The sequence below is a fragment of the Salvelinus namaycush genome, chromosome 7, assembly GCF_016432855.1.
Source record: "Salvelinus namaycush isolate Seneca chromosome 7, SaNama_1.0, whole genome shotgun sequence".
Taxonomy (NCBI): domain Eukaryota; kingdom Metazoa; phylum Chordata; class Actinopteri; order Salmoniformes; family Salmonidae; genus Salvelinus; species Salvelinus namaycush.
The window spans coordinates 17,209,223-17,221,651 of record NC_052313.1 but is presented as its reverse complement, the minus strand read 5'-3'; the positions used below and the strand labels follow the sequence as shown (position 1 = coordinate 17,221,651).

The 12,429-nt window shown below is 42.1% G+C and overlaps 1 protein-coding gene across 3 annotated transcripts in view; it reads right to left on the bottom strand.

The window, feature by feature from the left end:
- Nucleotides 1-498: 498 nt before the first annotated feature.
- Nucleotides 499-12,429, bottom strand: part of LOC120051034 (serine/threonine-protein phosphatase 4 regulatory subunit 1-like) — a 28,143-nt gene continuing 16,212 nt past the window's right edge. For all 3 annotated transcript variants that reach the window (XM_038997640.1, XM_038997641.1, XM_038997642.1), the window contains 6 exons: nucleotides 11,216-11,377; nucleotides 10,731-10,831; nucleotides 10,304-10,424; nucleotides 9,991-10,119; nucleotides 2,248-2,389; nucleotides 499-1,521 (listed from right to left, as the gene is read on the bottom strand). In XM_038997640.1, coding sequence (XP_038853568.1) covers nucleotides 1,358-1,521; nucleotides 2,248-2,389; nucleotides 9,991-10,119; nucleotides 10,304-10,424; nucleotides 10,731-10,831; nucleotides 11,216-11,377 — 819 coding nt within the window. In that variant the 3' untranslated portion in view covers nucleotides 499-1,357. The remainder of the gene's footprint in view (nucleotides 1,522-2,247; nucleotides 2,390-9,990; nucleotides 10,120-10,303; nucleotides 10,425-10,730; nucleotides 10,832-11,215; nucleotides 11,378-12,429) is intronic.

Below are 12,429 nucleotides of genomic sequence, written 5' to 3'. Positions count from 1 at the left end.
CCCAGCCAAGGCATGGCACCGGTTGTGCACAAAAATCCTCTTTGGCCTTAAAAAGGAATATTACTCAAATGTTTTGCATGTCAGCAGTCAAGTTGTCAAGATATTGGACTTTCAAGATGTCTCCAGCCACATCACCATGATGATTTCTTCTTAAAACGTCCCAATATCTTGTTTTTCATGTCAGCAGTCATTTTGGGACTGTATCAACAGTGGACTAATGAAACACATACTAAAAGATAGTTTGAGTGAAATTCCCCTTTAAGTCATGAGACATCTGTTCCAGAGCCTCAGTCCCCATCCCTCCCCTCTACACACAAACCAAATACACCTACACGTTTTAGTGCCTGCTTTTTATTTCATTTCATGTTGAGAAAGGTAAAACAGAACAAAATTGTATCACAATTCTATTCATGATCGTTGATCAAAATGGATAAAGGTTACTAGAGATATGTACAGATAAAGTATAAGGGAGACAGACAAAGCAAAAAGGAGAACGGAGGGGGGGTCACAGTATTTTATTCTCAGGTTAAAATACCCCGTTTCAAGTGAGTGTGTGCTGACCTTTTACAATTGGATCTCTCTGCTTGCTTAAAGGCCGCAAACCAGACAGCCATAATATTAATAAAAAATACAATAGTTATTTTTCATTGACAACAGGAACCCCCCTGCATGCCAGGGGGTGGACCTCTGTCTATGGGTACAACAATGTGCTGCACTAGTTAAAACAATGGAGGCAGGAGCCCTGTATTCCAAACTCTGCATTTCCCACCGACAGCTCCCCCACAGCCAGGCTGTGATAGTACAGATGTTTTTTGTTGATATGCAGGATAAGTCACTTATACAGTATCAAAGAGGAAAGCAATTACAGAAACTTTGTTTAAACATTTTGAGTTGGATAGAGTCATCCTGCTATGTGCTTCCATAAAGCTTGTGACATACTGGCTTTTCCACTAAGTCTGGGGAGGATTCTATCGAGAGAACGAGAGAAGCCGAGGGGGAGAAATGGTCCTTATAGCTCCGTTTCCTGTGCGTTTCTTTCCATTCGTTGTGTTTTTGATCCCAAATCCATCTGGACATTCAAGTATTTTCACGTTTAAGGAAGACACTTAAGGCTTCTGTGGCAAAAAATATATAAGCAAACCACAAAATAAAAATAAAAAATAGGTTGTAGTGAGTCGAGTTGTGCTGCACTGCATTGGGCGACTTGTGTTGTTGCGCAGGTCCTTCGCTTGTGTATGTATGGAAGTCTAAGTGCCCGTAGAAGAGGGCTACATCAAGCCCTCGGCCCCTACCTGGCTTGAGTTCAGTAGAGCAGATGGAGTGTGTGTTTAGAGAGATGGGTGGGAGTGCTCTGGGCTCAGTAGGTCGAGGAGGTGGTGCTCATGGCATCCTCACTGATGCGTGTACTCCCAGGATGGACGCTGGCAAAGTACTTGACGTCCTTGTCCAGGTCCATCTGCAGAGCCACCAGGGTCTGCTCCAGCGCCTCCTGGTGAGAGTTGGCAGAATGCAGGAAGTACTCTGCATGGGAGGACAGAGAAATATGGAGGACAGGTGTGATAAGGGTTCAGCTGCCGATATCTGGGAGAACATTAACATATGTTGTAACACTACAGATTGATGCAGTCTTTGCCGTTTTTCCTCATTGGGGATTAATAAAGTGGCTTTTAAAATAAAATAGTATTCCTGAGCTACAGAAATCAAATCTGAGTTGATAGTGGTTTCAGGGTAGTGGTTTCAATTCCCGGGACCACCCATACGTAAAATGTATGCACGCATGACTACGTTGCTTTGGATAAAAGTGTCTGCTAAATAGCATTTCATCATCTTTAGCTTTATCGTATGTTTATTTTAGCTTTAGCTAATACTATGCTTTGAGGGCCTCAAACTGTAGACGTTTATAAGAAAGACCTTAAGACACCTTTTTAGCTGTGCTATTACATAGGGTGTCTATTTTATCCCACTCTATATACACAAAGGTATGTAGACACCCCTTCAAATTAGTGGATTCGGCTAGTTCAGCCACACCTGTTGCTAACAGGTGTATAAAATTGAGCAAACAGCAATGCAATCTCCATAGACAAACATCAGCAGTAGAATGGCCTTACTGAGTGATGTGTAAAATATATATATATATTTTTTCCCCCTTCGTTTTTTACAACAACAAAATAAGCCAGAATTGCTTGTTGTCCTTGTACTAACTATGGAATTGGTAAGCTCAACATGCCAGTGTGTGTATGCATGTACCTCTCTCCACCAGGCTCTGGCGGATGGTCTTGGCCAGCAGCACCCTGACGTTGGCCACGGGGTCAGAGGCCAGCTGTAACAGAGGGGCCAGCAAGTGCTCCGAGAACTGCTCCAACGACACACAGTCATCCTCAATTACCAGCTGGCAGACAAAAAGAGAAGGAGGATGGTCAGTGTGTGTGTTTGTGTGTTGAGAGCAAGAGTGGCAAAAGGTAAGTGTGTTTGAGACATACAGGGAGCATGTGTGAGCATGAATGAGACCAAACAAAAGGAAGTGCGCACACACTTGACCTCTCGGTCGCACACACTCAGAGGCATCATGATCGCTTTGTCCTCCCACACAAGAGACATTGTGGGACGGAGAATGGGGCCATTCATAGAATCAAATAAAGTGCTTGGTACACTGTCAAGTGGCCCATTGAAAAACAGTGTCTTCTTCGCTACCAGCGCCACTCCACTCACGGTATAATATTGTAGGATGGAAACTAAAAGTCTCTTCAATAAAACTGACCTTAATAAAAAACATCATTAAATCTTGGCAGATATCCCAGCAACGACCAGATGTCAGAAATATTTTACCTGAGTGTCATAATCTTACTTTATGAGAAATAAATACAGGAGAACTTATTTGATTGTATTTTTTAGGATCTTTAACAAATCACCCTAGGGTTCATTAAAAATATATATTATTTCACCTTTATTTAACCAGGTAGGCTAGTTGAGAACAAGTTCTCATTTGCAACTGCGACCTGGCCAAGATAAAACATAGCAAATCAACACATATAACAACACAGTTACACATGGAATAAACAAAACATACAGTCAATAATACAGTAGAAAAAAAAGTCTATATACAATGTGAACAAATGAGGTGAGATGAGGTAAAGGCAAAAAAAGGCCATGGTGGCGAGGTAAATACAATATAGCAAGTAAAACACTGGAATGGTAGATTTGCAGTGGAAGAATGTGCAAAGTAGAAATAGAAATAATGGGGTGCAAAGGAGAAAAATAAATAAATAAAATAAAGTAGGGGAAGAGGTAGTTGTTTGGGATAAATTATAGATGGGCTATGAACAGGTGTAGGAATCTGTGAGCTGCTCTGACAGCTGGTGCTCAAAGCTAGTGAGGGAGATAAGCGTTTCCAGCTTCAGAGATTTTTGCAGTTTGTTCCAGTCATTGGCAGCAGAGAACTGGAAGGAAAGACGACCAAAGGAGGAATTGGCTTTGGGGGTGACCAGTGAGATATACCTGCTGGAGCGCGTGCTACGAGTGGATGCTGCTATGGTGACCAGTAACTGAGATAAGGCGGGGCTTTACCTAGCAGAGACTTGTAGATAATCTGTAGCCAGTGGGTTTGGCGACGAGTATGAAGCGAGGGCCAACCAACGAGAGCATACAGGTCGCAATGGTGGGTAGTGTATGGGGCTTTGGTGACAAAACGGATGGCACTGTGATAACAAACTGGATGCAGTCTGAGTAGAATGTTGGAGGCTATTTTATAGATGACGTCACCGAAGTCAAGGATCGGTAGGATGGTCAGTTTTACGAGGGTATGTTTGGCAGCATGAGTGAAGGATGCTTTGTTGCAATATCGGAAGCCAATTCTAGATTTAATTTTGGATTGGAGATGCTTAATGTGAGTCTGGAAGGAGAGTTTACAGTCTAACCAGACACCTAGGTATTTGTAGTTGTCCACGTATTCTAAGTCAGAGCCGTCCAGAGTAGTGATGCTGGACGGGCGAGCAGGATCGGGCAGTGATCGGTTGAATAGCATGCATTTAGTTTTACTTGCATTTAAGAGCAGTTGGAGGCCACGGAAGGAGAGTTGTATGGCATTGAAGCTCGTCTGGAGGTGAGTTAACACAGTGTCCAAAGAGGGGCCAGAAGTATACAGAATGGTGTCGTCTGCGTAGAGGTGTATCAGAGAATCACCAGCAGCAAGAGCAACATCATTGATGTATACAGAGAAGAGAGTCGGCCCGAGGATTGAACCCTGTGGCACCCCCATAGAGACTGCCAGAGGTCCGGACAACAGGCCCTCCGATTTGACACACTGAACTCCATCAGAGAAGTAGTTGGTAAACCAGGCAAGGCAATCATTTGAGAAACCAAGGCTGTCGAGTCTGCCAAATAAGAATGTGGTGATTGACAGAGTCGAAAGCCTTGGCCAGGTCGATGAATACGGCTGCGCAGTAATGTCTCTTATCGATGGCGGTTATGATGTTGTTTAGGACCTTGAGCGTGGCTGAGGTGCACCCATGACCAGCTCTGAAACCAGATTGCATAGCGGAGAAGGTACGGTGGGATTCGAAATGGTCGGTAATCTGTTTGTTAACCTCTTGACGCTAGGGGTCAGATTTTTTTTGATTTATTAAATAACGTTCCCAAGGTAAACGGACTATTTCTCAGGTCCAGATAGTAGAATATGCATATAATTTACAGATTAGGATAGAAAACACTCCAAAGTTTCCAAAACTGTCAAAATATTGTCTGTGAGTATAACAAAACTGAGTCGGCAGGTGAAAACCTGAGAAAATCTAATCCGGAAGTGATTTTTATTTTTTTTATTTTTTTATCTGCGTTTCCTGGCCCGTCTTTCTTCCATTTAAAGGGGTATCAACCAGATTCCTTTTCCAATGGCTTCCTCAGGCTGTGACCAGGCTTTAGACATAGTTTCAGGCTTTTATTTTGAAAAATGAGCGAGATTTTTCAAAACTAGTCAGGTGTCCTCTGATTAGTTCCTGCGCGCTAGAGGGTAGCTCTCCGTTTTCTTTTTCTCTCTTATTGAATAGGTTACGGTCGAAATATTATCGATTATGTTTGTTAAAAACAACCTGAGGATTGATTATAAAAAACATTTGACATGTTTCTACAACCATTACAGATACTTTTTGGAATTTTCGTTGAACGGAACGAGGCTTTGGTTTTCTGAACATAACGCGCAACCCAAATGGCGTTTTTTTGTTATAAAAGTAATATTTATCGAACAAAAAGAACATTTGTTGTATAACTGGGAGTCCCGTGAGTGGAAACATCCGAAGATTATCAAAGGTAAGCGATTAATTGTATTGCTTTTCTGACTTTCGTGACCAAGCTAATATAAGGCTAACTGTTCTAGCATTGATTGATACACTCACAAAAGCTTAGATTGCTTTCACTGCAAAGCATATTTTCAAAATCTGACACGATAGGTGGATTAACTTCTACTTGCACACAATCCCGGATCCGGGAGCACCCCCATCAGTAAAAAAGCTGACTAGCATAGCGTCACAAGTAAATACTAGCATCTAAATATCATTAAATCACAAGTCCAAGACACCAGATGAAAGATACACATCTTGTGAATCCAGCCATCATTTCTGATTTTTAAAATGTTTTACAGGGAAGACACAATATGTAAATCTATTAGCTAACCACGATAGCAAAAGACAACTTTTTTTTCTCCACCATTTTTTTCCTGCATAGGTAGCTATCACAATTTCGACCAAATAAAGATATAAATAGCCACTAACCAAGAAACAACTTCATCAGATGACAGTCTGATAACATATTTATTGTATAGCATATGTTTTGTTAGAAAAATGTGCATATTTCAGGTATAAATCATAGTTTACCATTGCAGCCACCATCACAACTCTCACCAAAGCAACTAGAATAACTACAGAGACCAACGTGAATTACCTAAATACTCATCATAAAACATTGATGAAAAATACACAGCGTACAGCAAATGAAAGACAAAGATCTTGTGAATCCAGCCAATATTTCAGATTTTTTAAGTGTTTTACAGCGAAAACACAATATAGCATTATATTAGCTTACTACAATAGCCAACCACACAACAGCATTGATGCAAGCCAACAATAGCGATAACGAATAAACCAGCAAAAGATATTAATTTTTTCACTAACCTTCTCAAACTTCTTCAGATGACAGTCCTATAACATCATATTACACAATACATATAGAGTTTGTTCGAAAATGTGCATATTTAGCGGCACAAATCGTGGTTATACAATGAGAATAGTAGCCAAGCTGCCAACAATATGTCGGGAGAAATCTTGGGAGAGGCACCTAATCTAATCAGTAACTAATCATAGACTTGACTAAAAAATACAGGTTGGACAGCAAATGAAAGATACATTAGTTCTTAATGCAATCGCTGTGTTAGATTTTTAAAATTAACGTTACTACGACATACAGCGTGCGTTAAAGCGAGACCGCACCGAAATTAATGGCGGAATATGAGTTTTACATTTTTCAACAGAACAACGAATTAACATCATAAATAGTTCTTACTTTTTGATGAGCTCCCATCAGAATCTTGGGCAAGTTGTCCTTTGTCCAAAAGAATCGTTGCTCGGTTGTAGATTGTCGCCTTCAACTTTGGAATTAGCAGTAAACATTAGCCATGTGGCCCAGACGTGCCCAACTCACCAGAACGCAGCACAAATAAATACCCGAAAATCGCAATATACTGATATAAACTGATATAACTCGGTTTAAAATAACAACATTATGATGTCTTTAACACCTATATCGAATAAAATCAGAGCCGGATATATCTAAGGGCTATAACGGGAGCTTTCTAGAACGCCATCCTGAGGTCTGTCTTGCGCCATGGCGAACGAAGGAAAGAGAGGACCCCACGTTGCCAGCCCATTTATAAGGCCTCAGATCTGCCTAGCAACTCCATTCCAATTCTCACTATTTGCTGACATCCAGGGGAAGGCGTATGCAGTGCATCTCAACCAATAGAAGACATGCAAATTAATAAACTGACCTCAGAACAGCCTGCAGATTTCAGATTTCTCAATGCCTCATAGGAAAATTGCTCCAACTCGAGTTCTGTTTTACTCACAGATATAATTCAAACGGTTTTAGAAACTAGAGAGTGTTTCCTATCCAATAGTAATAATATGCATATTGTACGAGCAAGAATTGAGTACGAGGCAGTTTAATTTGGGAACGAAATTTTTACAAAGTGCAAACAGCACCCCCTATTGAGAAAAGGTTAACAACAAGCTAAGCTGTGTTTTGGTATATTTCACTTGTGATTGCATGATTATAAATATTTTTTGTAATATTTTGCACCCTGCAATTCAGCGGTTGTTTAGGAAAATGATCCCGTAAAAGGGATCCGTAGCGCAGAGAAGTTAACTTGGCTTTCGAAGACCTTAGAAAGACATGGTAGGATAGATATAGGTCTGTAGCAGTTTGGGTCTAGAGTGTCATCCCCTTTGAAGAAGGCAGTGACCGTGGCAGCTTTCCAATCTTTGGGAATCTCAGACGATACGAAAGAGAGGTTGAACAGGCTAGTAATAGGGGTTGCAACAATTTCGGCAGATCATTTTAGAAAGAGAGGGTCCAGAATGTCTAGCCCGGCTGATTTGTAGGGGTCCAGATTTTGCAGCTCTTTCAGAACATCAGCTATCTGGATTTGGGTGAAGGAGAAATGGTGGGGGCTTTGGCGGGTTGCTGTGGAGGGTGCCGGGCAGTTGACCGGGGTAGGGGTAGCCGGGTGGAAAGCATGGCCAGCCATAGAGAAATGCTTATTGAAATTCTCAATATTGTGGATTTATCGGTGGTGACAGTGTTTCCTAGCCTCAGAGCAGTGGGCAGCTGGGAGGAGGTGATCTTATTCTCCATGGACTTTACAGTGTGTTGGGGATGAATCAGAATTAGTTGGGTAACATAGATAAGATGTTATTTTCATCATATGCTTGTGAGATACTTGTCATTAGAATGGTTCCCTTTGGACTATAGGGTTGGCAGTTGCAGTTATCACTTCTCAGCTAGGGCTTAGTCACTTGGGGCCCAGAGAAGGGAGAGGTCAGGCTTGTCTTCATATGTGAATGTATCTGTTAAACCATGTGGTGCTATGTAGAATATCAGAAGGGGAGAACGACAGAATGGAACATTGTCTTCTTATGGGAATGTGTCTGTTACTATTCCTAAACCATGTGAAGGGATGGCGTGATTAATGGGGAACCAGTTAGTTATCTCATACAATGTCTGTACGCCAGTTACTCCCTCCTTTTCTCATTGGGGGGAGTATGGCAGTGTCTGGAACCATTGTATGTCCCCTCTGAGGTTGCCCTTATCTTGACCTAGTATATGACCTAAGAGGCTCACTGTCTTCAGTGAGTTTGTCCAGGTTTGGGTGTATTTGAGATGGGTGTATCTAGAATTGACAATTGATATGCCATTGGATGAGGTAATGTTTTGGTACTCTGAAGTACCAAGAATGAGATTAGAACCTTGTTTAGGAGACCAAACTGAACGATAATTTATAGCAAATGCTGTCTAGCTATGGGATACTCCTCTCTCAAGTAAAAGTCTTTCTTTGTGAAGCAATTCCTATTATCTGTGGTTTGTCATGTTGACTAGGGGGTGGATCTTTGCTAAAAAAGATCTGTTGCCATTATGTTGGCCACTCAACTTTTCATTAGAGATACTGAAATGTTGAAATTCAAATGCTATTGCAAAAGCTTAATTATTAATAAAGGTGAAGTTTAAGTATAACTCTGACTGGTGTGTGGTTTGCTCTCTCATCATTTGATAATACAGGAAATTGCCACGACAAGTGTCACATAACTTTTTTTGAGTTAGTACTACAGGATGCAAATTTCTGTTTGAAAAAGCTAGCCTTAGCTTTCCTAACTGCCTGTGTATATTTGTTCCTAACTTCCCTGAAAAGTTGCATATCACGGGGGCTATTTGATGCTAATGCAGAACGCCACAGGATGTTTTTGTGCTGGTCAAGGGCAGACAGGTCTGGAGTGAACCAAGGACTATATCTATTCCTAGTTCTATTTTTTTTTATTTTATGGGGCATGCTTATTTAAGATGGTGTGGAAGGCACTTTTAAAGAATAGCCAGGCATCATCTACTGACAGGATGAGGTCAATGTCATTCCAGGATACATCGGCCAGGTCGATTAGAAAGGCCTGCTCGCAGAAGTGTTTTAGGGAGCGTTTGACAGTGATGATGGGTGGTCGTTTGGTCGCAGACCCAATACGGATGCAGGCAATGAGGCAGTGATCACTGAGATCTTGATTGAAAACAGCAGAGGTATATTTGGAGGGCGAGTTCGTTAGGATGACATCTATGAGGGTGCCCGTGTTTACGGATTTGGAGTTGTACCTGGTAGGTTCATTGATAATTTGTGTGAGATTGAGGGCATCAAGCTTAGATTGTAGGATGGCCGGGGTGTTAAGCATGTCCCAGTTTAGGTCACCTAGTAGCACGAGCTCAGAAGATATATGGGGGGCAATCAATTCACATATGGTATCGAGGGCACAGCTGGGGGCAGAGGGAGGTCTATAGCAAGCGGCAACAGTGAGAGACTTGTTTCTGGAAAGGTGAATTTTTAGAAGTAGAAGCTCGAAATGTTTGGGTACAGACTTGGATAGTAATACAGAACTCTGCAAACTATCTTTGCAGTAGATTGCAACACCGCCCCCTTTGGCAGTTTTATCTTGGCGGAAAATGTTATAGTTAGCGATGGAGACTTCAGGGTTTTTGGTGGTTTTCCTAAGCCAGGATTCAGACACGGCTAAGACATCCGGGTTGGCAGAGTATGCTAAAGCAGTGAGTAAAACAAACTTAGGGAGTAGGCTTCTAATGTTAACATGTTGAGCGAAGGTAGAAAGTAATGTTTTGTGGTTACTGGATGATTATTGTGTTTGATAGGTCAGGAGAAGACGAGAATAATAACGAACATGGAGAAGATGTCCTCACCTGACATACGAAGGTGAAGGCCTGTCGTCCCGACCACTTGTGAGAGTGGCAGAACTTCTCCACCAGCTCACTCAGGAAGTCTGTCAACAACACCTGGCACGACGCCACCTTCCTGATGATCTCACTCACCTGACAATGCACAAAAGGAATACAGACTTTGTTGATAGCTACTTTGAGGAAAAATTATTTACTACGACATGTAGTTGTCCCACCTAGCCATCTTAAGATGGATAGGAGCGCTCTGGATAGGAGCACATTTTGGAGGGAGAACAGGGCGGAGCCCATTTTGGAGGGAGCTGTCTGGGTGACGTACCAGTTTGTAGGAGGTCCAGCGTACAGAGGACACTCGGTCCGTACACAGGCTGAAGGACAGGGGACGAAGGTAGTCATACACATCCTGACCACTGTACAACTCCAGTAGCAGCACCAGCTGTCTGAGAACACAGAGGGGAAAGTCACTCACTGGTCAGCTTTCAAAAAAGAGAGTTTACCCAGAGAACCAAATGTCGCCAAGAGTCAATCTTTCAAAAGGCTATATCTATGTTTAACTCTCTCACCTACACACAGTAAAGGAAGGCATTGGCACAACTCACTGGTCCTCATATTTACTGTAGGTCTGAGAGCGCAAACAATACCTAGGGCTACCACCATTTGTCTGGGTGGTAATGGTGTGTGAGACAACTAAGTTCACAGGGGAAATCAATTGATTAATAAAGTGTGGTAACAGACGGATAACCTACTCAGCCAGCTCTGACCGGAAGCGCCAGTTTCGGCTGTTGTCTGTGACCAGGAACTCCTGGAGCTGGTACAGGTATTTACGCCGCGTCTCCTGGTGCAGCAGCTAGAGGGAGAGGGACAGGGTGAGTGCTGACAGAGAACAAGGGAAGGAATGAGAGATAGAGGATGAAAGGAGGGGGGGTGAAAGAGGCTCTTTGACCACACAGCAGAAGAGTGAAAACTCTACACTGCATAACAGAAGACACTGCAGGTGTCCCTAGATACCATCACCACACACAGCAGCACTATTGGAAATATGAGCCATTTGGAACAGTAGAAACATTTCTGCTGCAGTCAACTAATTGATAAATCAACAGAAAGCAGGGATGTGAAATGGGACAACCGCTGGGCAATGACAGGCTAGCTATCCATTCTAATAATACAAAGATCTAAGAAGAGATGGTACTCTTGAGCAATATTAATTATTTATACTGATCTGCTGACTGACCTTGAGGAAGTCGTAGAGGTGTTTGAGGACCCCTACCCGCACCTCGTCCAGGTCCTTGAGGAAGCTGTTGAAGATGGGCACCAGGTCAGCTGCTGTCAGCTGGTCCCCCAGGATCAGGGCCAGCTCGTGGATGGAGAAGGCCAGCGTCCGACGCACTTTCCACTGGGGGAGGGAGAGGGACAGAGATATTAGAGGCCAGGCAGGCCCAGATGTGTTAAAGAGTCAGAGATTCAGTTAGCCGGTAATTTTAAAAAAAATAAGAAAACCTGATCAAATTGAGCCGGCCAATTGTCCGGAAGAACAAAAAATTCCATTGTGAAATAAAGCTTTAGGCTATTCATAGATGGAAATACATTGACTGGTCATGCAATTTAAAAAAAAAAAAAAAAAAAATCTGCCTATAGGCTCATTTGCATAATTTTGTGAGATTAAATTGGCGCATGTACAGTATATTCGTTACGCATCTTATTTTATCACACACACGTACAGAATACAGACCCTTTGAGCAGAAAATGTCAGCGCGAGAGCTGCTGCTACAGCATCTCAAACAGCAAATGCCTAGGCAACGGAAGACAGGCTTCATCAGCGCGTCACACACCACTGAGTGAAAGGCAGTATGCATTTTGAAAACATATACTTAATTGTTTAAACCTGAACGGTTTTACTACATACGAGGCATACCTTGCTTCAAAGTAGCCTTGCCAAAATCAGACCATATTCGTGTAGGAAATTTTATTTAAAAAAACTTTCATTGTCCTGTAGCCAAAGGCACAATCCTAGTCGTATTAGCAACCCATGTAGTTGTTGCATATTAGATCTCCTCTCTTTCTAATGGATATTTTCATCTCTGTCACATGAAACCGCAGTGCTTTTGAAGAGTTTTCCCGCTAATTGCATTACGGAACGAACATTTGAGCATAGCTTACCGCCTTGTGCGCATTGCTGCGCTTATAATGTGAATAAATAACAGTTTATCAACAATAAGATAAAGGTTCTGATCTACTGCAGACTAATTTATTTTTTATGTAGTCTAGGCTACTGGTTGTATGAATTTGGGATCTATCATTCCACAACTGTCCCACAGTGTTAGGAATAGGCCATTTCGTTCTCAACAAGCTGGCCAATGGAATAGGTCAACTTTTCTACTGTGGGGGATAGTAGATTGACATAACCTAGTGATTTTGTTGTTCATTATTCATCTTGTTGACTGAGGA